The following is a 27,599-nucleotide window of genomic DNA, read 5'->3' as shown; positions in this document are numbered from 1 at the left end:
AAATTTCGTGAAATCACATTTGCACGCAAGCAAATGAATTGGTGTTTGAGTTGTCATTTTGTGAACAGGTGCCACAAGATTGACTTCTAATGCAGTATCTGTTTAATATCAGCATCTCAGCTGAACCAAGACATTTTTCTTCATCTTACACTTAGTGTGCTTCCATATCAGTGATTTGCATTGATTCTTGAAAGAACATGATTGGAGACAAACACATGAACTTGCTCCCTCTTGCATACCAATCTGTGATAGAAAACAAAACTGTTGAGTAAAGGTGTGTGGAAAAGGATATTTGGAAGAAAATGTCACTGTTGCCCTTTGGTCCTTTTTCACATAATGTTGCGTTAATCCACATCTTGGGGTAAGGCTTGACAGGAGCAGAACAGGGGGGAAAATCTGGCTAATCTTAAAATATAAATAAATAAATGAAAGGTTAACATTATGTCAACAAAAGTTATTCTGAGCCTTTTAATATTTACAGTTAATGAGATATGGAGGACTACTGTGATGAGTCTTAAAAGTGTACCAGTATAAATAAATTGAAAAGGCTGGGAGCTGAGGTAGTCTTTTATCTTTGTCTTCTGAAGCTGTGCAACCAAAGCCTAAAGTTTTCTTGTAAAACAGAGGAATAATGACTTTGAAACCCTTTTCCTTGCAGCTATGAAACAAGAAAAGGAAAAGTAAAAAAAACCCCATACAAACCCTGAATTACCAGATAAAAAAACCACCAAGCAAGCAACAATATTGGATTTGTCAAAAACTTCAATTTTCAAAAAATCTTCTTTTTCTTACTTTTTCCTTGTAAATTCATAAGCTAACTAACAATATTATCTCAAGTATTGCTATAATGATATATAAAAACATACACAAATGTATTCTGCAATCATGTTTTGTTGTTATTCTGTTGTACCTCTGTTAGATCTGAAAAAGGGGCTGGGCGAGAAGGAAATGCAAAATAACACTGGTAAAATTTGAAAACAAGCAGGCTGGATGCAGTGTCTCAAGAGACAGGCACTTGCTGATAGTTGTCAGATTTGATTAAGGGAGCTTTTGGCATCAATCAGACCTGACAGTAGTATATCAGAGGTTAGTAAAACTGTAATTGGTGAACTGATTAACAGCAAAGAGGAAAAGAGAGTAATGTTTTGGATCAAACTCCTGTAAAACATTTAGATCATTATTTAAACTTGAAGTCTGAGTAGCTAATTATATATTTTACAATATGAGAGATTAATTTCACAAAGCATGCAAGCTGTTCTTCCTCGCTATGGTTTTTAAAATAAGGTTTGTACTGATTTTAAACAGACTGTTTTATCATGGGAAAAAAGAATACTGAGAGCAGGTGCTCATATCCTAATACTCACTACAGCTATTGTGATTTGAATGTGTATTTTTTTCTGTAGTTTCATCTCAGATTAATGTAACTACTCCAGATGAAAACTACTCCATATTCTTTAAGTAACATTATAAAAAACTTAAGGGTTTTCATATTAACAACAAAAAGTAATTACTGGTTGTACTGGTCTTATCCAGTTTATTTTGACTGTGTCAGAATCTGTTGTATTGAGGTCTAAAAGTAGTACTGGAACTTCTAAATTAATTTTCTAATCTCTGGGACATCCAGGATTGCGTAGAAAGCATAAAATTGTAAATCTTCACATACGAACTTGAATCTGTTAGTCATAATTATGAAACTGAGTATGCAACAAATAAAGTAATATTGAAAAAAATCAGTTCAACAGAAAGTGTCAAGTGTATCGTAAGAATCTTGCTCTGCTAAGGCAATGTGCTGATACCTTGTCAATCAGTTGCCTTTTTATTAGGTGGAATATCTGGGTTCTGTAAAGGAATGAAATAATTTTGCGCTCCTAGGACTCAATTATAAAACAAAACATGCTGAGCAGAGTTATGTTTCTTCAGTTAAAAAGTCATTGGACATTTTAAGTTTTGAATGACAGCTGTTACAATCCCTTGTTGATTTCTGTTGTTGATTGACAATTGGTGTTAGCTTTGGTGACTTACAAATTGCTGCTAATATGCATCAATATAATGCACCTCTTTTGCAAGTTCTTCTAGCATGATAAACTCAGTCTTTTTCATAATACTTCTTGTAAGTGTAGTCTTATTATTAAATGTTTCTAAGATACATATGTGTATATATATATATATGTAATCTTTTATTGACATTACTTTAGACCACAAATACATGTTCGGATTTGTTAGAACATCATCTGTTCACCTAAATGGGCATACTGCTCATCTGCATATCTGTGCATAGTAAGGAATCTGCACTACTAGAAACATAATTCTGTTTTAACTGTGTTAAACACAGCATCAGATGGTTATTTCTGATCTATGAAGAACAAAATACTTGCATTCATTATTTATTACGTCCTACCTCAGATTCTTGTTTTGAATTGCTGCCCTCTGTTTTACTTTGTGTATGTTTATTCCATTCCCTGCCTGAGCTCCAGCTCATATGAGGTTTTTTAAAATGCTTGAATAAATCACAGAGTAAGAGTGCAATAAAAAGAGGAATAAAACCAACATTATGAAAGTGACTTGCAGGTTGCAGCTCTTGTAACATGTTTTGATGGAGTTTTACCTCAAAGAGTGCCAAACTAGTCATGTGTCCCTCATGGGGTGTGATATCAGCTATCTAATATTAAAATTTGTGAGAAACTCCAAAGTATCACTTATTAGAAGAGAAATATTTTCAAATCATATGAAGCCCCAGCATAGCAGCTCTGCCTACATAATTGCAGAATATGCTGCATTCCAATGAGAGTCTGCTCTGGGTGGATGTATTTAGTTGTGTGCAGTTTTGTGTCTCCATTTCTGCAGAAGTTAAGATCTTGCAGTGAGTTTCCTGCCAGAACAAACCACCAAGATAAATAGTTACAGCGTGACTTGAGTAAATTGTGTAGGTTGCCCATGCCCCCTTGCCAAAAAGCTGTCAGAAGATGAGGAGCTCTGGCTGTGACTGAGCAAAGCTTCCTCTAGGATGGGGTAAGGGGAATTTGTGGATATGTGTAAAGGCGCAGGAGAGTAAAGAAGACCAGTGGCAAGGTGAAAACAATAAAGACAAGGAAGTTCTACTAGTAGAAATCTACAGAAGTAGATATTTGAGAAAGTATCTTTGAATAGTAAAAATAAAGCAGCAGTGGCTACAGCAGAATTCTTTATTCATTCTTCCTTCGTGGTGAATCACTGTGGTAGAGACAAATTTACTACAGGCAAACATAGAACAGGGCTGGTTCCATGCCTTCCAAAGCTATTAGATCCTTAGGGCTTGTATTTCATACATATGCTATGTCTTTTCTTTAACTGTATATACTAATGAATTGGGCCTTAAAATTGTTTCTTCTCCAGCATCGAGGCGCTTCAGAAAACACTGCTTTTTGGAAGTTTGCTGAATTCCCCTGTTTCAAATGATGCTTTATTTCATTGCATTTAATTTTAGTGAAAGAATTCTTTCTAATCTGCAAATGATAAAATTCTTTCCAGTTCTATCTAATCGTTGTTTTATGTTGTTAAAAGGCAAATTTCTGAAATACCTAGCATGCATTTTCCAGTGTGTAATAAATATTTCAGTTAATTCCAGGTTATATTTTATCTGTTTCTGTCTCTTTGCCTTCCCTTAGTTTTGGCTGTCATGTCTTCAACGAGACTTTTTTGTGCTAATAACAAAGTGAGTAACTCCAGTGTCATTGGTCACTGAGCAGGAGGAGCACAGGAGGAAGCCTTTAGAGAACAGATGCTCACATAGCCGCAGGCATCAGGGTGGTTTTTGTGTATAATAAGATTCAGTTTTCTTTTTTCTTTCCTAAGGATACTGTTGTATTGAGAGTTACTTAATAGAAAGTGGGAAAGGTACAAAGAAATGTTAATGCAAAATGAAAAAGAAGTGGCTGTTAAGAGGATAAAGCAAATAAAGAATGAAATTACAGTAGAAATGTGTATTTCTTGTAGATTTAATCCATGCTTTGAGAAGCAGTATTCTGAACTTCACAGAGAATTATAGCATAAATGGAGTATTTGCTGTTTATTTATCATAATTCTGATGGTTTCAAAGAGGAAGTAGTGCTTTTATATAGGTATGCTAAATATGAAAATATCTCTATTGTGCTGCAGGTGTGAGATGACATATGGTTATGACATGTTTCTGGATCTTGATCCAGCTTTGGGAAGATAATTTCATTTTGGAAACTGCCCATAACATACAACCTTTATTATTGTGATCATTTGACATCCACAATATTTTCCTCATGCAAAGGCCTCCAGATTTGTTTATTATAATCTTGAGTTTATTCTACGGTTTCTTTCTAGAAAGAATGATACATTCTAATGCTCAGCATGTATAATAATATGAATTCAGACTTAGATGTCAAATGTTTGAAAGTATGTGTGTGTACCATTCTGTGTGTTTTCGCTGTTTTGATTATAATAAAGGAACCCATATTTTCATCTTGTGCTAAGTAGAGGCCCTGTACTGCTGCTCCTCTGTTTTCAGTATGGGACCATGCAGGCTTATTTTTGGAATGGTGCTGATATTCAGAATATCAACACTACCCAGTCTCAGTACAAGGTACTTTTCTACTTTTTATGTTATACAAATCTGTGCAAGTATATCTGTGTAACCCACAGGGCATGGGAACTTTTCCCTATCATCCTAGTTGATGTTTAAGCCAAGATCTGATTCAACCAGTTCTTTATACCTGGTTTGATGATATCTGGCACATAGGAAGAGTGATCCAGGTCTTTTCTGATTATTTTATGGCAATTCTAGTAGTAAGGAAGTTGGGGATGAGGTAGGGTGTGTGTCTGAGTTTTCATTTATTGTTGTGTATATGAAAGGGACAGCAGGTCAGATGAGTGAAAGAGGAAGGCTGAAGTGGCTAAAGACAGAAAAACTGTTCTCAAAAATGGTCTTGAAGAACTTAAAAGCGGTGAATTTTGTAGTATGGCATGTTATAACTAAGTATTTTATGTAGTTTGTTCTGAAATATTTTCACATGTGGTTTGGACCTGTGGGAGTGTAAATTTGAGGGGATTACCATAGTTTTTCTAGGCTCAGAGTGTGTGTACTAATTATTCAAGCAGAAAACAGATACTAGTCATGTGCAAAATGTGTTTGGGAGAACTTAAAAGTAGCAAAGAAATTCAAAGAATTGAAAGTGAGCTATTGAAAACTTAAACCTTCAAGGCTGTGCCTACTGCTTGAAATTAATGTTGGCCCCGTAGAAATTAATAGAAGATAATTTGATTTTAGTAAGACAATAAGCCTTTTCAGATTAAGAAAACCCCCAAACAACAACAAACCCTAGTATTTTCAACATGTTGATTTTCTGAAACTGTGATGAAAATGTAACTTCCTTTTACCATGAAATCTGGCTTCAAAGAGAACTGAAGAGAACCTGACAAAAATAATTAGCAAATCATGCAATATAGAAAAATGCATTTTCACTGTCTCTTGAAATTTTGTAAATTGATGTTGAAGTTATCAGCTGGTGTTGTCCCTTTTGAAATAAATTTCAAAGTGAAATAATTAAAATTTTTTGTTTGAGTTCTTACCTTAATGTTATGTAAAACCATCTAGGGATACGTTAAATAACCCCAAAGCTAAATGATGTAATTTTGAGCTGAAATACTTGGATTGTTTTTTAAACAGGTAACTCTTTTGGTGTAATAGTGAAATTGAGTGGCAGTGCTCACTTAAGGCAGAAGACTTTGTGAAAAGCCCATATTTTCCTTAACAGAAAATGTCAGTGTGGAGTAACAAATGATAATCAAAAAAACATTGGGAAAAGAGAAGTGTGTGAGTGTAGAGAAACTTAACTTGACAGTAAAAATATTGACAGTTAACCCGTTTCTATTCAGCCATATCCTAATACAAAAACCAGATTGAAATATCTTGCATGACTTGCAGTTTATTAAGCAAATGTGACACTTTATTTTCTAGCTATTTCAATACTGAAAGAGATGAAGTGGTGAAATAGCAGTATAAATGAGCACACTTCTCAGTGTGCTGACAACTCAAGTCCACGTAAAAGAAGAAAATATTAAAAAGATGTTTTAATACTTGGTTTCTGTGTCCTTCTCTTGCCCCCAAATAGAAAGCAGAATCCTTTTGCTGAATCTGAGTTTTGATTTTAAAACTTAAAGGATAAAATATATTGTCTCTGAAAATTAATGATGAAAAGAAATGCCACTACTGCTTTTAAAACTAATAATGAGATGACTCATAATGCTGTTTGGTTTCATATTTTAATTGAAAAAAATAATCTTTATTAGCCTTTGCTGATAGTCAGCATTTTCTTTTAGCTGATATTTTTTAAATAGCATTTTATGTATTTGAATTCAGTTTATAATTTGCAACTGCAAAGCTGTTCTGTTTGGGTGGGTTTTTTGAGAATTTTTTTCCCCAACTGTAATTTCTATCTGAAAAACAAATGTAAGACCCAGTCATATTCTCTAGCAAAACATTCTCTGGAGATCTCTTTTCTTACTTGATATACTGTCTCATTTATTGTAGCTTTCAAATCAGGTCATTGCTTTACGAACATTGCTATTTTAAAATAAGATCAAAGTAAAAGACCCTTATAATGGATATTTAGTCATCACTCAGAAACAGAAGAATTAATGATACAATTTAAAATATATATCCTGATAACATGACTGACATTAAAAAAAGCTGTGATCTGAGTGTTGCCAATTTAGATTTAGCAAATTGGCTAAGTAGCTTGCATTTGTAGTATTTCACACCTTAAAGCCTTAATATGCATTGCTAAATATATTTCCTCACTGTTTGCTAATTAATGTTCTGTGGAAGTACAGCTGCTAATATTTTGTGGTTGATATGGCTCATTTTAAAGTGTGAACAGTTGCATCTGTAGCAGTGTTACATTTCAGTTCATAAATTATGGACAGACATTTTTACACCTACTATTTCGTACAAGTGTTCAAAAAATCTGTATTTGCTAACAAATTGTACCCAGTAATATTTAAACAAACCATAAAGATACCCCCCGGATACCACCACTCTCTGTGATAATAGTGATTCAGTGAGTCTTTCATGTGTAAAGCTTTAAATGTTGCAGGAAATTAACATCTTCTTTCTGCTATATCACAAAATCTCTTCAGGAGTAGTTCTTGGTAATTAATAAAGACTGGTATATTCTGATGGTAAAATAATTGGACTAGAACAATATTGTGTGGCAGTGCAGGGAAAAATATTTTTCTGAGGAGAATAAATAAATGCTATCAGAATATGTCTTGTGGAGAAGACCAAGTAAAGAAAAAGTATTCATAAATGTGTTTTGTAAGAAACATTTTTTTCTACTATTTTGAAAGAAACATCAGCACAAGCAATCTAGGAGGGTCCTGGAGTGCGCTGATGAGAACTTCTTCCTCGGTAGGACGTGGAGGAGAGGTGGTTTGCTATACCTCATAAACAAGGAGGAACTTGTTTGAGGTGTGAAGATTGAAGACGGACTTGACCATAGCAATAATGAGATGTTGGAGTTCTGCATCCTGACGACGAGGAGGAACAGATCAGAAAGGAAGCTCACAGCCCTGGACTTCAGGAGAGCAGACTTTGGCTGCCTTAGAGATCTGCTTGGAAAAGTCCCATGTGATAAGGTCCTGGAGGGAAGAGAGAGTTCAAGGAACCAAGAAAGCTGCTTAATATTCTTCCAGGTTCACGAGTGGTCCATCCCAGTGAATAGGAACTTGGCCTGCATGAATGAACAAGTTGCTCCAGGTCGTACACAAAAAGGAACCATGCATACAGAGTGTGGGAACAAGGACATGCAGTCTGGGAGGAATACAGGGACACTGTCTGACCATCCAGGATTGAAGTTAGGAAAGCTGAAGTCCAAACAATTGAATCTGCTCAGGAGTGTCAAAGAAAACAAGATAGGCAACAAAAGGAAGACTAAGGACACTCTGGGCCCATTGCTGAATGAGACAGGGTGCCTGGTTACACAGGACACAGAAGAGGCTGAGGTAATGAATACCTCCTTTGCCTCAGTTTTTACTGGCAAGACTGGCCTTCAGGAATTCCAAGTTCCAGAAACTGGGGGAAAGTGTGGAACAAGGAAAGTGTACCCTTGGTGGAAGAGGATCAGGTCAGGGAGTATTTAAGAGAACAGGGAACACACATGTCTGTAGTCTGATTGATTTTCATCCACGAGTGCTGAGGAGGCTGCCTCCTGTCATTGCAGTGTCACTCTTGATAATCTTTGATCAGCCATCATAACTGGGAGAAGTGACCAAAGACTGGACAAAGGCAAATGTCACTCCTGTTTGCAACAAGGGCAAGAAGTAGGACCCATGGAATGCCTGGCTGGTCAGCCTCATATGGGAAAGTGATGGAACAGCTAATCCTAAAAACAGTTTCCAGACACATGAAAGACAAGAAAATTGTGAGTGGTGAGCTTGGGTTCACCAAGCGGAAATCATGCTTGGCCAGCTTGATAAATTTCTATCAGGAAATGATTGGCCGGATAGATGTGGGAAAAGCAGTGGATATTGTCTGCCTAGATTTCAGTAAAGCCTTTGATAGTGTTTTCTGTAAGATCCTCATAAAGAAGCTTCTGACGTGTGGGTTGACTGGGTAGACAGTGAGGAGTGACTGGTACACAGAGGACTGTGCTGTGTCATACAGAGGGACACTGGCAGGCTGGAGAAATGGCCTGATATATCGACGTGAAACAATGAAGTTTGGAAGTTACCTTATCCAGGACAGGTGGAAGTTGTTCAATCTGTTTTACCAGCACAAGGATCAAGATACCAAAATGTACAACTTGAAAATAGGCCTTAGGGAGAAAGCATTTCATAGGGAATGGGGAACTATCAGGTCAAGCTTATGAGGGGAGGGTCTTAGTTATTTACTGTGCTGTGAAGAAGGTTAGAAATATTTTATCACAGATTTCATTTTAGTGAAACACAAACATTAAATGATTATATAAGTAGTTGATTCTGGATAGCTGTTTAAATGTTTTCATGTGGAAAATGTATACAAATGGGGCACAGTAGCTTGAAATTATTAGTTGATATTTCCATTTGGTTTTCCATACTGAATCCTACTAATGGCCATCCAACATGTGTAGATGCCGCAAACTGTCTGCCTCATATATAAAGTAGGTAAAACTTAAGATAACTTTAAGTTCTACATTGCATTTACTCTGCTGTATATTAAATTACTGTATTTTTATAAATTTGTATCTGCATTTTAATTGGTAAATACTTAATATTCCTTTTTTTTTTCTGCTCTACTAGATGCTCGTGACTACTCCAGAGAAATGGGATGTAGTGACAAGAAAAAGTGTTGGTGATGTAGCCCTCTCTCAGCTGGTAAAACTCTTGATTCTTGATGAAGTTCATCTACTGCATGAAGACAGAGGACCAGTACTTGAAAGTATAGTAGCACGTACTTTACGACAGGTAAGAGAGAAAAAAATCTTCAAAATAATTTTGTTCTGGCCAAGAATAGATAGATATCACTGTAAAGGGTAGCATGCTTAGACAATTAAATAGAAATGCTTAGGCAGTTTACAATTTATTTTACAGCTGTCTGCTTTAAAGTTGTGTTTAAGAATGCAGAAAAATTTTTATCTTCTACCTTCCTTTCTGTATTGTATCAACTATCAGTTTCCTAAGATGTATAGTTTATTACAGTGCTGTTTCTTTTCTTATAATTTATTTGCCTAATTTATAGTACTGTACAAGTAACGGGAAAATTAAACATTTTCAAGCAAATAATAATCAGGCTAATGTTTCAACACAACCAAAATTGAAATAGTTTTCTTGCCAGGAATGCTCATTTTCAATTAGCAGTTTTCCTAGGAGAATTTCTTTTTTGTTCTAATTAAGAGTAGTGTCTTAAATCTAGGTAAAACTTTCAGCACTTCCAGAAAAATACTACATCATTTTTAGTTTAGCATAAATGGTCCTTTTGTTTTTCCCCATGATTTAGTAGTATTTTCTAAATACCAAGATTTGAAATGGAAAAAAGGAGAAAAGGGATTTTTTTCTTGAATCTTGCACAAAAGAAGGATTCAGAGTTAGGCAATAAATAAGATTGGTCTCAATGGTGAGATGTGCTTGTACAAGTAAAGTAAAACATGGAATTTGGAGATGAATAAAAAGGAAAGATTTAGGATAAATAAATAATGGGAAGAGGGAGGATAGAGTGCAATTTTTTTTTTTTTTTTTGTCATGCAGAGCAAAACTCTATCCATACAAGTAATGTGTAACAAATTAAAATGAAACAGTTATTTTTATGGCTCTATTTGTAGCATATTAAATGTTTAAAGCCTTTTAGCTTTCAAGATGTGTTTTTCTCTTGGTAAGGCTACACTAACCTTGTTAAGGCTTTTTGAATCATTTGATTCCAACTCTGCTAAGAACAGAATGAAATGGATGTCTGCTCTAATCCAGTACAGAAAGTGTAAAGTTCCTGTATAAAGAACAATATAAATAATAATTCTTCAGAAGAAGCTAAGTTTAGACTACCTCAAAGGCACTAAACTTTAGCTGTTTGATGTTGTATTTTCTTTCTTAAATGATTTTGATAACCTTGTTTTCCTTAGGTGTCTTTATAGTAAAGCATCTCAGCTTTTAGCAGTGACCATGATAATAATTTTCTTCATGTCAGATTGCAAACCTTATTCATTTCTTACTGTGAAATTTTATGAGACTCGTAAGATAGGCTTCAGCTATCGAAAGTACAAAATAGATGTTAAGAGCCATTTTATCTGTCCTATGTTACTCAGCTTGGCATTCTGTTTCTGCTTTGTTTGGACACAAATCTCCCATAGATCCTTCCCTTTTGTGTCTGTCAAGCCTGTGCAGGTAACTTAAGGAATATAAAATCTGAGGTAATTATATCTTGGGTACTGAATCCTATCCTTAGTGTATTTATTGTAATATAACAGTATCTTGCTTCAGCACTCATTTAAAAAATAGCTCTTAAAAAAGGGTGTTTTAATCTCCTAGGATTTCAAGGTTTGTTTTACCTACCAAGCTGTAATTTAATTCATCTGGAGCTGAAGCTACCCAGTTGTAACCCTTCCTTAAGTGTAATAGTTGGGAAATACAGCAATACACAAATCTTGAAACTGACCATTTCACCACCTTATTTATTCTAATTTGATAAGAAAGGCAGTAATGGAGACCCCTATGTATCTTTACAAGCAGGTAGCTTAGGAGAGGGAAAATTTACAGTACACTAAAAAAACCCCACAGTTAAAAAGAGGGCAAAATTACTTGTAGAATTTTTTAGAATTGTGCTGCAGAAAACAATTGCTGACAAAAATATTTCAAATTGCAAGCCTCCCAGAGAGCCTGGGGACAAAGAAACAGGAGATGTTTTGTACAGTTGTTTTACTTTTTTAATATGAAAACAAATAATAAAAGGATTACTTTTTAAAATTACACTGAAATGTTATACTTCAGCATTTGAGCTTGCAGGTATAGTTCTATGAAGTTTGCAGTGTACATCCACAACTATGAAGTTACTGGAACTTCTACGCAGTCAATAAAAAAGGTTAACATAATGTTTCTGATTTCAGGAGAGTTTCTCTGGAATTTAGTGAAAATACTGTTATAGATGTTCAAAGTGTAAAAAAAATGACATCTAATGTTTTAATATTACTTTGTGAGGAAAAAAATATGTTGTTGCATTTCTTTGGTTTTGTTTCCTGCTCATAATGCTGTTTTATATATTTTGATACAAATTCATAAATGTCCCTGGAATAGTATAAAAAGCCAGAATATTCAGCGCATCTCTGGAGAATGTCCTTCTGTATTCAGTGATTTGAATCGCCTCTCCAGCCTTTCTGAAAGTAGTATAGAACTTACTTTTCATTTATATCTATAGAAATATCATGTTTGTTTAGCATTCATGCACGCAGGAAGTACAAATAATTGTTCAGTTCTTGAAAAATAAAAAAAAACCCCAAACCCAAGGGCAATATTAATCTGAAATATCCTTATGTCAGTTACACCACTGCAGTAATTGCTGAAATCAATTACCTGATTTGTATACTGGTGTAAAACACCCAAAATATTGACTATGTTTTCCTAATTTGTAGTAGAGGGACAAATAATTCAAAGAAAAATCCATTGCAGAGTAAAAGTCACTAGATCAGACTGGAGGCTGTAGTAACTGAGATCTGTTCTGGTAAATATCATTGACATTTTCCCACTTTTTGTACTGTCCATTTTGGCTCCTGCAGGAGACTGTACATTCACGTAGTATAATTTTTGACCTGACCTGGAACCGTCATTTCTTGTATCACTTCTAGAACAGAACTGTGATAAATTCCTTTGAATACTACTTCAGCCTTTTCCATAAGTCACTAATAGCAACTCTAATAATAGCATGTACCTGTAGTTTCATCTGGATCACACTTCCCTAGCTTGTATAGGAGACAATGTCATGATTCCTGTACAGGTCAGGATGTATAGAATAGTCCCTTTTACCTTTTGCAGGGTTTGTTATCCTGTCTTAGAGAAAAAGCATCTCTCTTGTTTTGTTGGAGGTATGTGGGGTGTCTTGTTTAGATGGTGTATAATAGAAAAAAAAAGACAGTGGTTCGGGGTTTTTTTTCTTTTTAAGAATTAATATTCAACTTGCTACTTGGGCCAACAACAGTGCCCAAAAAGAATGTTTTGAGATCTGTATTGATACGAGGTAAAAATACAGCTATCCAAATGCATTCTTAAAGCAGGAATATCCTGATGCATTAGCAAGTGTGTCCTAATTTGTACCTCAAAATACTTGAATGATTGATGTACTTTCCCCCAGATGAACACTGAGTCACACCACTTACTGTAAGACTTTAACATGCTCATTTTAACTTATGGCATTTTTTAGAATTAGGTTTTATTTAAACCTGGAAGGAGCATATATATTGGAATTGCTGGCAGTTTTACTCATAGCGGAATGAAGAACATATTTGTGCATGTTTGCACTTTTCAAATTTTAGAGAATGTTTTTGCAAGTGATTTAAATTGACTTTGCTAAACATTTTGGTGGGAAAATTGCTCTGAGCTCTATTATATACTATAGGTATAACATCAAACAACTTACTTGAATCCAATTTATAGCTTTGATGTTTAAAGTTTTAGTCCAGAGCATAATGCAGATGTAAAACTGAAATGCTTAAACTTTTTAATCAAACTTTTCACACTACTGTAATATACTAAGGTTATTAGCTTGAAAGAAAAAAAAATTGACAGTTTTTACAGGCCACTGAAATATTTTGTTATAATTATTCAGAGATTTTGATGACTGCCTTGCTGCTTATGGGTATTTTTTCACAAAAAAGCATACTGAATACTATACTTAAGAGATACACGAGTTTTGATACCTGCTCTGAAGTATGTGAATGGTAAATTAAAAAAAAGAAAATCCATATTAAAACCTTTCTCAGATTTTGGGATACCACAGCTCTCATCTTAAACACACAAATATTGTTCTCAGCACTGTCTCATTCTTCAAATTTAAGTTTCGGTTGCTTTATGTTTTTGTATTAGATCAGCAAAGATACTATTACTCTGGGTGGGATAACACAGCAGTATGAGGAATCCAGGATATTCCTGGAATACAGTAATGAGAAATGCCTCCTTCAGGCAATAGAGGACCCAACAAGGATAGGTGCTGTTCTGTACCTTTTACTTATTAAGAAAGGAGGGGCTTGTTGGGGAAGTGCAGATCAAAGGCAGCTTTGACTGCAGTGACCACGAGATGTTGGAGTTCTTCTTCCCCCAGAAGTTCTCATGTTTCCTTTCTGAGCTTTCTCTCCTCATGCCACCTTATTTAAGGAGCTTTTCCTTTCAGTTGTAATGTAGTTTTCTTTGCTCTTCCTTTGCATTTTCAGTATCTGTAGTGCCAATATCTCTTCTACATATTATTACTCCATCCCTTTGGTTCCGTCTTCTACCTCTTACTAGGGATCACAGGAAAACAAGTTCAGATATTTCTCACCCAAAGCCAAATGTCTAATTGTTATCAAATTATGAATTTTTATGTGCTTGGAATCCCATTCTTGATTTGATAATTGTTTAAAAAAAAAAGTCAAGACTGATAGCTAATGACATAAAACCAGCTGCTTAGATCTTGTGTCAAATGGTAACCCACTGTAGTTCCTATATGGGTCTTTTGGGACTAGAATGGCAGTGGCATTTCATTTCATTCTTCAGTTCTCACCTTGAGTGACTGCTGTTAGTATTTTGTCTCTTTGATATTCCTTATACAAACTAATCAAGTTACTCAACATCTTTTGTTAAAGGGTAAACAGAACAAGGTTACTGAGGCCTTCTGCAATAATTTTTCTGTTTCAAACAATAGTGTTGTGGGGCTTTTTTTCATTAGACTTTCCTATATTCACTATTGTATTTGTAAAACATGTCAGCAAAACTGGATATAGATAGAACTTTTGTGTTAGTTTGGTTCTGGCAGATACAAAGGTAGAGCGTTTCCATTCAATTACGCAGTTCTATCCCTTTGAGAATATAAATATGCTTTATATATACCTTTATATATATACCTATACACCTTTAAGAATTGCATGTACTTAATTTGCTAACACATCTTCTTCGGAGCTTGCATTCAGGTACTTGTTTGTTAAATCCTCGAACAAACCTCTTTATAGTTGCTGCAGGATTAACTGTTTGCTATAAGAATGTTTCCTGAGAAGAGTGTCTCATTTTGCAGCTGTGGCCTGTTATAGAATGAGCTAAATGAAAAGAAATTTAGCTTGAATGGGGCTATCAACTTAGATATATCTGTATGGCTGACACACACATCAGTTATATTAATTCTGCCAATCACCTGCCGTTCTTATCATCAGTTGTTTTTTACTGCATATCATCAATAAAATTACTGAATAGAGTTGGGCTTAAAAAGCAATTAGAGGAATCCCTTTTTAATGTCTTTTTTTCAATTATACGTTCTTTTAAAATCTGTCAGTTCATCAGCTTGTGATAAATTTAATACATGTTTTCTTGCTACTCTGTAATGTTATTTTTAGGCGGTATGTTTTGCAGCCATATGTCTCATGAGTCTTACATGAGTCTAAGTCTATCTTGTCATCTTTTTCACAACCTTGTAGTTGTGTAAAAATTACTTTTTTAAAACAAAACCTGATCTTCATTGTTTGGAAAAATATTATGTATCAGACATTTGAATTAATCTTCAGAAGCTTTTCTCTTACTTTGCATGGAAGGGATGTCAGGAAGTCATTCTGCATCTCCTTTTTTATTATAGGTGACTGTTTTTCCAGTTTAGTGATATACCTGTGGAGTTTAAAATGTAATAGTGATTGTCATACATTTTGTGGTCTTTCATATTATAGTAAAGCAGTGAAACTAATTTGTGGAAGGGTTCAGAGGTATTTTTATTTCTTAGATTGGGAACAAAACAGTAAGCATAACATGAAAAGGCATTCTGTCAGTCAGGAAAAACTGACACTGTGCCAGGCATAGAAATCTCTTAATAGATATATGCAAAATGTCATTTCTTAAGACAAAGTAATGCATACCTAAGATTTAGCTGGGGGAGAATAATATGGCTTCTAATAGTGCTTTCTGCATGGTTACATTTTTCCAGTACCTCTAGATTTTTAAATATATTCTAAATGGAGGACTGAGATCACAGTATTTTCAGGGTTCATTGGATGCAGAGTAAAACTAATAAAATTACTTAACTAAATGGTTGCCTAGTAACAAATGCATTCTGTGCAGAATGAGTTGTAGATAACGTCCTATATAGAATCTTCAAAACTGTATTAGTAATTGCATTTTTACTATGTACTTTGGTTTTGCAATTTCACTGTTTTTTCATTTTTGTTCCAAAAGCTAGACCACTTCACCTATGTGGTGAAGTTGGCAACTTAGCTCTTTCATTACTAGTAAATAATATAGCAATAAACAAATAAACACTGATGAAACATTCTAACAAACTTCCCGCTTAGTAATTTTGAAATACATTTAATTCTTTTGTTTGTTTGTTTAGTGCTCTGAGCCCTACTCAATTCTTTTTCCATTTCTGTTTCTCCTTTGATTTGGATAAATAGCACAGATCCTGTGAGACAGTGAGACATAGAGCCATTCTGTGGGTAGGATAGTATCCAACTAATAACTAGTGTGAATCCCAATATGCAGTACTTCATTCTTACTACCACGGTATAGGGGACTCAGGAACCTACATTAAGAATTCTTCTTCTTGCACATCTGCACTAAAAACTAAGAAATGCTTGTGTTTAATTTTCTGAGTATCTTGTCTTTAGTGTACATCTGAAGGGCATAAGGACTTACTGCAGAGGGTGTGTTGAAGTGATCCTGGGTCATCTGAATATCAGATTAATTTATAACCAGCAGACAATTCTTCAAAGATTAAAATGTGTAAACTTGTCTGCTTCACTTAATTCTGTGCTCAAGTTGAACAATCAGAGATATGCTTTCCAGCTTGATTGTAATTCATTCTGTGAATGTGATATTTTAATACATGGAAATGGGAAGGCTGCCAAGATCACAAAGTTCAGGAAGAACTTTAGAAGTCAGATAAAAGAGTATCTCTATGCACACTCTGTATGCTCTCAAGTGGCGTCTGTAATGTAACGAGATGATATGCAAATCTTAAAACCTATTAGGAAGAAAATGATCCTGCTGTGATCAATTTACAATCCAGAGAGGCACTTCCCATACCTGATCCTTTATGATTTGCAGCGTAAACGCAGATGATGCTTGTGTGGAAATCAATACTGGATAGCTGTCTTCTGATTATTTTTTCTGCATACATGGAATTTCATGGTGTGGTAATTGTGTTCTGTGAATGTGTCTGGTGGACATGCTGTCAATTCTCTGCATGCCATCATGAATGTTTCTGAATTAGATATACTAATTATATATGTCAGTTAAATATAGCAATGGCAATTTTATTTCTTACTTCCAATGTAACATCAAATCAATAAAACATAGTAAGGCTTTTAAAGAACCTGATGTGCAAATGATGTGTCAGTTCAGGTTGTCAAGGAAAGCCTTGTAAGTTTCAAATGCTGCTAATTATTTTATTGGGATAATTAAACACATTTAAAGAACGAAATGTTAGAGGTTGTGTTTCAGTAGTGAAGAAAAGGCACTTAGCTGCCTACCACCAGCCACCAATATGCAATGTAAACAGAAAACTTTGTCATCCTAAATGTCTTATCAGTAATGTCTACTGCCATTTCAGGAAAAGACTGTGGGCTCTTGGTGTCTTGTATATGAAAGCATAATTGCTAGTTGGGACTTCTAGGATCAAATAATAAGTGACTCAGTACTTGAAAAATACTAATTTTTGGATGGTCTGACTTTACAAAAGGCATATGCACGCTTTCAAGGCTTACTGTTCTTTAGAAGCACCTGAGAGCAAAAGATGTTAGTGCTTGCTCTTCAAGGCAAAGTCAGAGAAGTAGCTGAAAAATGTATGCAGAGAACTCTGTTACAAAAATGTGTTAGATTTCTAAAAACCATTATGGAAAATCGAGTTTCTGTAGATGAATAATAGATACATAGAATTATAATCTAAATATAAAATAAATTGAAACTGAATTATAATCACAGAGAAAATGCGAAAAATAAATCATATGGTATGGTTGCCTATTCAGGTAGTCTTGGGTTTTTTTAGTTTAGCACAGTTTTAGTCACTGCTGTTTTTATAATGCCATGTAAAATTAAAAGAATAAAAACTCCTCATTCTCTATAAGCATGTGATGATATGCATAAACTAAACACATGGGTATTTAGTTTACAGTTTGAATTTGATCTGAACATAAAATAATGGGAAGGATTTATTTTAGTGTAAGTGTACCTGTTTTTACATCTTGATTATTTTATATATGTATATAAATTATTTATATTTTTGATAAACAAATATAAAAGTAGATGGTAAAAAAATAGACACTTTTTTTGTTTGGATGGCCTCAAAAGAACTTACAGAAATTGATGGAATTATTTAGTGTCTTAATAAGATGATTAGAGGGATGGAGTACTTTCCCTTTGGGGAAAGGCTTAGAGAAGTGAGAGTGTTCAGCCTGGAGAAATGAAGGCATCTGGGTCATCTTACTACCTTTCAGTACCTGATGGGCACTTAAAAGAAAGCTGAAGAGAGGCTTTTTACAGGGCATGTAGTGATATGACAAGGGGGAATGGCTTTAACTGAGAGTAGGTTTAGTTTGGATATTAGGAAGACATTATTGACTGTGAGGCTGGTGAGGCCCTGGAATAGGTTGCCCAGAGTTGTGGATGCCATATCCCTTGAAGTGCTGGAGCCCTGAACAACCTGGTCTAGTGGAAGGGGTTTAAAAAATGTGCTATACATATATATTAGTAATCTTAATTACTTGCTTGCGTTAGGTCTCTGCTGCAGTTGTCATGTGGAGTGTTAATTCAAGGTTTTCAATAAGTTCCTTAGCTCCAGGGTCAACTGCTGGGTCAGTGACTTTAAGTGGCTTCTTTGTTTTACTAAGCTTTCAAAAATGGCAACTCTCAGTAAACTGTAACTATTCTCTAGCCACTGTTTTTATTTTAAACGAAATCTTTGAAAAAACACACTTAGGTGCTGTAAAAATACATATGTCCGTGGTTATTAAGCAGAGTTGTTGTTAATTGTTTGAATATTTGAAATGCTTTCTTGCCTTCAGCTGAAACCAAGCATACTTTCAAACTAGTGCTTTCAGGCTCTTAGGAGATTTGAAAAAAAAATTGTTACTGAATTTAGCAAAATCGAGTAATGTTTTCCAGATGGGAGCTCAGGTACGCTTTAAGATTGCTGTACTTATTATCAAGCAATTGCAAACAAACTATGGGACACGTATATCAGCAAGTTGTAATTGTGCTCAGGGATTTGAGCTTGAAAATAAAGAAGTGTATAGTAAGAAGATAAAACTTTTGCACCACAGATGCCCAGGTGCTGGCTGTGGGGGTGCAATGTGGCCTTGGTGAGGGATGTCTGTGGCTGCCCCACGCCAGACATGGCCACTTACAGCAGGCTCTGACTAGTCCAGCACAGGGCATGACTGAGCCCCATAGACAAGGTGGTGGCACCTCTGGTAAAGCACGTTTAAGAAAGAGTAAAAACACTGTGCAGCAGTTGTGAAGGAAAAAAGGTGAGAAACAGCCGTGCTGACACTAAGGTCTGTGCAGAAGGGTGTGCTACTCCAGGGGACCAAGCCAAAACCAAAAAAACCCAAATAGAAAAAAGAGAAAACAACCCACTCTGTGCACCTCCCCCACCTCTGAAAAAACTCCCAAACCTCAAACACCTCTAAACGTGTGGTTGATGATGACTGTAGCCCTTAGGTCATCACATAATCCAGCCACAAAAAGATGTGTAAGAAGTAATAAAGCTTTTTGTGCTCTTGAGCACTGCTTTTGTTTCCTGTAGATTTCAGAAAGTGAAATCTATAATTTGTCCCAGTTTGCATTTACATATCAGATTTTGTTGTACATGGGGCTTTCCTTTGGAAAACTGCTCTTGTGCAAGTGCAGAAGGGTAGGTCTGCAGGTTTTCTGTGTCATTTAGTTGTTTGCAGACACAGTTTTAGTGTCCAAATTTTTGCCACTGAAATGTCCATTACCAGGCAACGTAGTGGTTTACTTTGTCTGCTTGTCTGTGGTGTTTGGTTCCTTTTGAGATTTAGTTTCATATTTTGGTGTGCCTCCTATTCTTCAGATCTGGATTATGGTGTGGTGTTGTCTTCCTTGAGAATCCTCTCCATTCACTTTTTAATCATCTATTTTGAAAACTTTTAATTTAACTGTTTTAATTGCATTCCTTTCACTTGAATTCAAAACACCTGAGTAAATCAAAATCTGTATTCGAAGTAAAACCTCGTATTTTTTGAATAGGATTTAGCCAGGTAGAATTTACTAGCCTTACTCATCTTGAGACCCATTTGAGACTGGTTGAGAACCTCATATATGGCTTCAGTTACAGTGTCTAAAAAGCCTTTGTAATAAAATTACTGTGAACTCTGGTTTTAAATAGTTATGCTAGTTGTGAGCCAGTCTACGCAACTCCTAATGTTCCAGAATGAAATGGGAAAATTCTTGTGTACTTTGTTCATTCAGGTCTTCTGTGTGCTTTCATTCTTTTTGAAAATTACCTGAAAATACATATAATATGCAGGCTTTTGTGTGGAACAGAACATTTAGTTGTAAATCACCATTTCTGTCCCTTATTCAGTGAGAAGGCATGTAAACCAAACATTTGAGGAATTAAAGATTTAGAAAAAAGAAGAAGAAATAAGAAGGAAATGCCACTTACAGAGAACTAGAACACGTTGTCTAAGAGTGTAGTGGAAGCAAAAACCCAGGATGGAGGAATGACACAAATTAGATTCTTTTTTCTTTCCAGAATAGTGGTCTGATTTTGACTGAGGAAGAAAAGACACCAAATCGTGTCACAGTTTTGCCTATAAATTGGCCTATCCCTTCTTAACAAAGCCAGTTTTCTGCTATTGTTCCTCCATGTCAGTTAATGACTAGCTAACCTTTTGGAGGGCAAAAGTACAATAAAATAGAAAGATGAATAAGCAAGGTTTGATGGAATTGCAGAATGCACTGGTTTCTTCAATACAGGATAATCACTAACTCACATCTATTGTTCACCTTTTATGGAAAGTACTAACTGTTTGTTTGACATTAATGTTTTGCAAGGGATGTTTTAAAACTCTGTTCTCGATTCTTTGGCTTACAACACTTGGAAAATTTACAGTTTTTCTGCTTTTTTAATAGGTTGAATCTACACAAAGCATGATTAGGATTTTGGGCCTTTCAGCTACATTACCCAATTACCTTGATGTTGCTACATTTCTGCACGTCAATCCCTACATTGGATTATTCTATTTTGATGGCCGTTTCCGACCCGTACCTCTGGGACAAACCTTTATAGGAATCAAGACAACCAATAAGGTGAAGAATCATGAATGCCAAAGAAAGGGTTGCTGTTTGTGGTTGCTGTTTGTTTTGATCATGCTTCATATATGTATGTGTATGGGGTACCGGTTTATTATGCTACAGGTGTTTTTTGCAGCATATTTTCTTTTCTATAAAGATATACATAATTGAAAGGTGCTTTAAGAATCTTCTTTCCTCAGTTTACCAAACCTGTAAGTAGGCGTTGTTGGAGTTGGATACAGTCATATTTAGCTTTGCATTGCCTCTGCTTCACTACTAAATTTTGCTTGGTGAAGAAGAAATCATCACCCTCAACGGTAGAATCACTTTAGCAGCTGAGTATTCTGCCTCTCTCATTTCAGATTTCCATGTGGTGCATCTTGTTTGGCTGTAAGGATGCCTGAGGAATGTTATAAGAAAAATACTAATTTTTTTAATCTGGAGAAATATATATATATATATATATATATATATACACACATATATATATATACATGACGCACATTACTATTAAAGTTACTGATGAAACCTTAGCATGCTAAGCCATTAATTATCATATGTACATGTACTGTATTTAAAGTATCCCTAAATAAGCTTCTTTACTGATTGTGCTATTGGTCGTTTTGGGAAGCATTAAGACGATGGTCATGTATAATATTCTTAACAAAAATCTCTAGTGCAGTGACACTTGACATGTAAATTATAGTTCTTTAAATACAGGACTTTATACAAACACTTCCCATAGATTTCCCTTGCATCTCGTTAACTTCTAATTAAAATTTATGCAGTTTAACTTTTGGAAAAATATTGTTCACCTGTGGTGTAAATTAATAGAAATCAAGACATTTTCAATCAAAAGTCAATTTTGTAGTTTTTTCAATCATAGCACATATTTTAGTTTTTGTAGAAATGGACATTGCCTTTCTTACTAGGTTATTGAAGTAGTCATTTCATCTGCAGTGCGGGAGAGGAACTTATTTTACAACTGTAGGGAGATGTTTCAAATCTATACGGACAAGAATAGTTTACCATATGGTGCTTACCGTGATTTGCATATTTTAACCTTCATTAATTGCTTTTAATACCTTTACTCTTACTTGCTGTTACTTTTAATTAATCTGTCACTGCTACTTGATTTTAATATTTAGTTTATTTCCACTATATAGTAAGAAAAGAGAAAATGCTCCCTTTATCCATAGTCACTTTAGAATGCATTTGGGATTTAAAAAATCAAAGATATATATAAATCTTGTAAAATATGAAATTATTAAAAAAACAGTAATTTTTTAAAGAAGCATAAGGAGATGAAGAAATATGAGGAAGTAATTGTTATTCTGAAATACCTGGCAGACTGTTTTGGTAATACCACAGCCAGGAGTTCTTTTGTTTTTCAGAAGATTGTCATTACAATTTCACACAGCAGAATGTATTTTACAATCAAGATAACACACTTTACAGCAAGCAAAAAATAAAAGTATTAAGCCTCTTTGAAAAAGGATTCCGTTCAGGATAATACTAATACTAAAGCTGCCTAATTATTGCCATTATCAACATCCTTGTGGTCTTTATGAGAGGAGGAAGGCAATGTAAGAAGGCACAGGATCAAAATCAGTTATTGCAGGCCATCAGCAAGTGCAGTCAGTGCTGTGTCTATATACACACTAATGAGTTGCAAGGAGATAGAAGGTTGTTAGTTACTTCAGGTAGATGCTTTGCCACAGTTTTCTAAAATCCTGCATCCAAAAAAAACTTGCCGAAAATTTGGAGCTGATTAGCAATTTACAGAGTCACGTGCAAACTGTAGGGAAGCTTTCAAAGGCAGGGACAGCATGATGTATTTATTATGCATAGAAGTTATCCAGGAAAGCTCTCAAAACTCTGTATGTTGAAATTCTTGGAGCATATGGCACCAAGACTAAGGTTTGGCTTCTTCAGTCAAGGTCTGTTAATGTCAGGTATTTTTCTTTAATATCAGTCTTTTTTCTTTATGCGTGTTTGTTTTTCTCTTTAGGCATAAACGCAAAGAATATGTGAAATTAAGTTTGTAGTATGTATATATATATATATATGTATATATATATATATACATACTGTCCATGTGTCTTTATGCACGGCTCTTGTATGTTTCTCCTTAATGATTTTCACTTGCTATTATTTGAAAAAACATATTTGGTAAAATGCTAACTTCTCATTTTAAGAATGATTAGACTGGGTGCTTGTCTCTAGCACACATGCCCATATTTTCTCATCTTTTTATTACTATACTTGTACAGTTTCAAATACGAATGTTCTCTTTTTTCTCTAAAGCTGTTTTAAAGCTGTGTTTTTCAACTTTCATCTATTCTAGGTAAATCCAAGTATTAAATTTCCATTTTGAAAGTTGTACATGCTTTGCTTTTGTAGAATGTCTCTTTGTGCCAAAACAATTTGGTTATAAGACATGAATGCACAAATGAAGAATGGAATGATTGCTATGATTTTGGACTTTATTTATTTCGATTTGTCACAACCTTAATACTGAGGTGCATTCAAGTAAATACATGCTATTTATATTGGAATACATTAAAGACACAGAAAAAAATAAGAGTGGGTTAAAGAATACTCTATATTTTGACTGGAATCTTTCTTAAACATTTTATTTATCTATAATTGGAAACTCTTGACATGCTACTCACAATGTTCTCTGTGCATAACCCAACTATGAAGAAGTATCTGTTCTCTATGGCAAAAACACTATCAGTAATTTCCTGGAGATAAAAAAATATATATTTATGCCATGTAAAAACTATTTTTATATAGCAAATAGAAGGCCTTAATTCTAGATAAGGTATATTAAATGGTTTTCTCCTCAATATCTTGTAGAAGTAAGGTTCCTCAAAATGAAACAGATAAATTAAAGAACCGGGTTACTTCTCTTTGGTCATTAAAAAACACCAGCAAAGTCACATAACAAATTTTCTATTAACTGCCCTTACTCACATTTTATCTATGTATTTTCATGTTTTATTTCTTAATTTAATAGCAAAATGCTGTTTTTAGGAATGGGGATTGATATATTGTAAATTTAATTGCATAATCAAATTTGTCTTTCATGGATCACTCTAAATTGCTTGATACGTAGTAGATAATCCATAAAGACAGATTATTTTAATATGGACTGTTTTTCAGGTGCAGCAGCTGAATCATATGGATGAAGTATGTTATGAAAGTGTGCTGAAGCAAATAATGGCTGGACACCAGGTATTTATTTTTTAGTTTAGTTTCCATTCAGAACATATATAAAGAATTTCATTTTGATCATCATGGTGATATATTAAGAATTTTTTTTTTATGATCTGTCACTTCAGAGGTAGCGTCTAACCCTACAAACACTTCATAGAAATAGCATGCAAGAAAATCTAAACTGACTAAATAGTGTTACCTTCTAACAGAGGCCAGAATTCCTGGTACTTTATATATCCATAAAGTTATTAATGTGTATTTATGTCACTTTTTTAAAAATTGCAAAGCAAAGTAGGTCAGTACTTTAGAGACCTTACAACAGGTACACTTAAAGATTAAAAAAATCAAAAATCAAGCACCTAATTATTATTCTTAGCCTTTCCTATGTCTTTCAAATTCTAGTCTTTTGTGTTGGAAATGACGGTTGACAATTATGAGTGTTCAAGACATGGTGTGTAAGGAGCTCAGCATAAGTCATTTGAAATATCCTGGGGTTTGTGTTTTGTTTTCTTCTAAAGGAAATAATTATTCATTTTGCTTTACAATAGAGGTTTCTGCAGTGAATTTTCAAGTCTGACATTCCCCTCCTCTAAGAATATGGGCCTAACTCCTTTGCCTGAATAGTTTCTCGTTCTGTTATGATTGTGGTCCTGAATCACTCCCACACAATGTCTCATTTTTGTTAGAGCTTTGCACATAAAGCAGGTGTGGCACCTCTTCAGAGCAGGAACAAATGCTAGTGCTCTATGATGCTTGAAGAGGCTTTTCGGTAAATAATCTATATATAAATGAGGGAAACTGTCCCATACAGTCACACTAAGAATTGCACATTTTTCCCTTTCCACAAAAAAATTCATTGTGATTTTTGAAAAATGAACAGTTGGTTTATGACTTGGGAAAGGAAAACATACTTCAGCAACAGCTTCTTAGTTCTCCTGCCCCCCACCACCTTGCTTTAGCTCCATTCTTCCACTTCTCTTGTTGATATCAGTTACTGTTGTTACATTCAGAAAACTTTCATGAAGATTACTTATGCAAATACTGTTATTTTCCTGAGTGAAGACTGTTAATGAAATTTTTTTTAGCAGTACCAAGGGAGCTTTAGTTTGTTTTCTCTTCATTGTCAATTATGCACATACATTACCAAATTCCTAACACTGAAGTATGTTTAGTTTCTTATCTTTCGTGTCTTGTTTTGATTTTGTGTATTTTCACTTGCTGAAGTGGAAGTGGCAGAGTCTTTAAATCAGTAGTGTCTAAGTAATGTATCTTGGATTCTCAGCAGGGAGTCTGTATGCTGTTGTGGCATATTTACTGCACCTTTCTTCCCCTCTCTTTTCATCGCACTGAGGGAAGAACTGACTGCAAACATATATGATATTATTTGAAAAATTCAAGTACAGTAAGTTGTTCAGTTCTAGGAGATGTTTTTGTGGCTTTTCTTGAGAATAGTTTTAGTTCCTGTGCTAGCAGCTGAATACATGAGTATTTTGTTTTAAGGCATGAGCTACAGTTGCAAGGTCAAGAGAAGAACCATAGTCTACTTGATGTTACAGTTTCAGCAGAGAACACTTGCTGATCTCAGTTTCTGAAAATTGTATTTCAAACCAACAGCCATATAAGTATATTTTGGACAAAGCAGAAGTATGGTTTCCCTTGCTATATAAATGTTGATTTGATTTCAGAATACTTCTGGTTAATTTGATTCAAATGATTGTAAATTTTCTTTGTTTGAAAATGTTCATTCTGCTATGTTGCAGAACTCTTGTTTAGAACATCTAATTAGCAACCAGTTACACTGGACTTTTCTTCAGAGTATTTAATTTATATTGTCTTGATATTTATTAAACAAAATATCATAGCCTGAAATGAATGATATACAAGTAGCATTATACAGGCTTTGACAATGCAGAATCAAACACATCAGCTCATTATCTAATTATAGTATGTAGTACTGTACCACATGAAAAGTTAGAATTTTCCTTTTAATGAGTGTGCTATGACAAATGATCTGTCTAATCCTTAGAGTAACTGCAGATGTTTAAAAAGTGGGAAAAAAAAAAACCTCATGTAGATATATCTACATTGAGGTGCCTGCTCCATAGTGGAAGATGAATATTATAAGCTAATATGATGAATGTTACACTAGAAAGGTTTTCTTCAGTGTCTTTGCACAATTTTGAGAATGCCCTTTGATTTTCTAAGTTTCCAAAAAACCCATTACCTCATGTCCATGTTCACCATAGGCTGTTATCATCATGCTCTGTTACCTTTCTTAGCTTGTGTTATCCATAAAACTTGTATTTATTAACATTATGTATGTGCAAATTTCATAAGCTTTTTTACAAAGCTGTGGTTGCTTCTAAATATATTTCTTAAAAAGATGTATTCATCTCTTGCCCCCAAATACTTAAGAAAAAATTTCCATAGCTGTTGTGTATCTGTATGACATTCGGGACATGGTTGAGATTTTATATCTATTCAGGCAGTGATGTGTGACAGACACAGATTTCATTAGCAGTGCTCCAGAGAGCCAAAAACCTCTCTGTTCTGTTTTACATGAAGTGCAAGAAAGAAATACCAGAACCAGAGAAAAACACTTTCCCTCTTCTAAAGTTGCTTGAGTTAATGTAGATCTTCCTGTGGCCATCAAGCTTTCACAATGTTGTCTCTTTTAAGATTCTTGACCAGAGTCTTTGGAATGTCTTAATGAATTAAATTCAACATTGTTTGTCTACTGTTCTGTTAACTCATTCTCAGAGAATTCTACCATACCAGAACTAAATAGTTTACTCTTGTGGAATTCATGCTGATGTGTCACTGTCGTATTGTGGGTTGCAGTGTGAGGTTTGACTACAGTTATACATCCATGTGTTTTTATTAGATGTATGTATGTTTTCATTTTTTAAAGGCTAAGGCTGGTAGGAGTAGTTGCATTCTATAGGCATGTGTTTTGACAGATGGAGAGAAGCTTTTTATGTTGATTTTTCAACATTCATCCTCTGCAAGACTTCAAGCTCTTCCTGGCTGCTGGGAAATTATGAGTTGGTGATTCAGTCTTTAGTTTTGATCCATCTGCTCAGACTAATGAGATATCTCATTTGTAGGCTTCACTTTGAATTACCAAATGCAACTGAAACAATAACATTTGTCTTATAGCATAATTCTCCTTTTGTTTAACTTGAGGAAGTTTGATAGATGGCTTGCCCTACTGAGTTTTCTGGGGTTTTTGTTATAGAAACTTCCTGACATGACTAAAGAAGTAAGATCAAAAAATGTCCCAAAGGTCTTCAAGTACTTTTAAAATCAGTGTGCTCATTTGGTAGGATTGCTAAAAATGTAGAAATCTGTTAGAAGTTTTCTCTGGCAGATCCTACCTCCTAAGATGGCTTTAAGTGAGAACCTCTAGTGCTGTTAAGTCTGCTTTT

At 34.6% G+C, this 27,599-nt stretch overlaps 1 protein-coding gene across 3 annotated transcripts in view; it reads left to right on the top strand.

Moving 5' to 3' along the window:
• ASCC3 (activating signal cointegrator 1 complex subunit 3) overlaps nucleotides 1–27,599 on the top strand; it is a 255,012-nt gene that overhangs the window by 86,217 nt on the left and 141,196 nt on the right. For all 3 annotated transcript variants that reach the window (XM_032105143.1, XM_032105141.1, XM_032105142.1), the window contains exons 11-13: nucleotides 9,283–9,447; nucleotides 20,788–20,964; nucleotides 24,118–24,189. In XM_032105143.1, coding sequence (XP_031961034.1) covers nucleotides 9,283–9,447; nucleotides 20,788–20,964; nucleotides 24,118–24,189 — 414 coding nt within the window. The remainder of the gene's footprint in view (nucleotides 1–9,282; nucleotides 9,448–20,787; nucleotides 20,965–24,117; nucleotides 24,190–27,599) is intronic.

Source organism: Corvus moneduloides, chromosome 3, assembly GCF_009650955.1.
Source record: "Corvus moneduloides isolate bCorMon1 chromosome 3, bCorMon1.pri, whole genome shotgun sequence".
Classification (NCBI taxonomy): Eukaryota; Metazoa; Chordata; class Aves; order Passeriformes; family Corvidae; genus Corvus; species Corvus moneduloides.
This window is presented reverse-complemented; position numbering and strand designations above follow the sequence as displayed.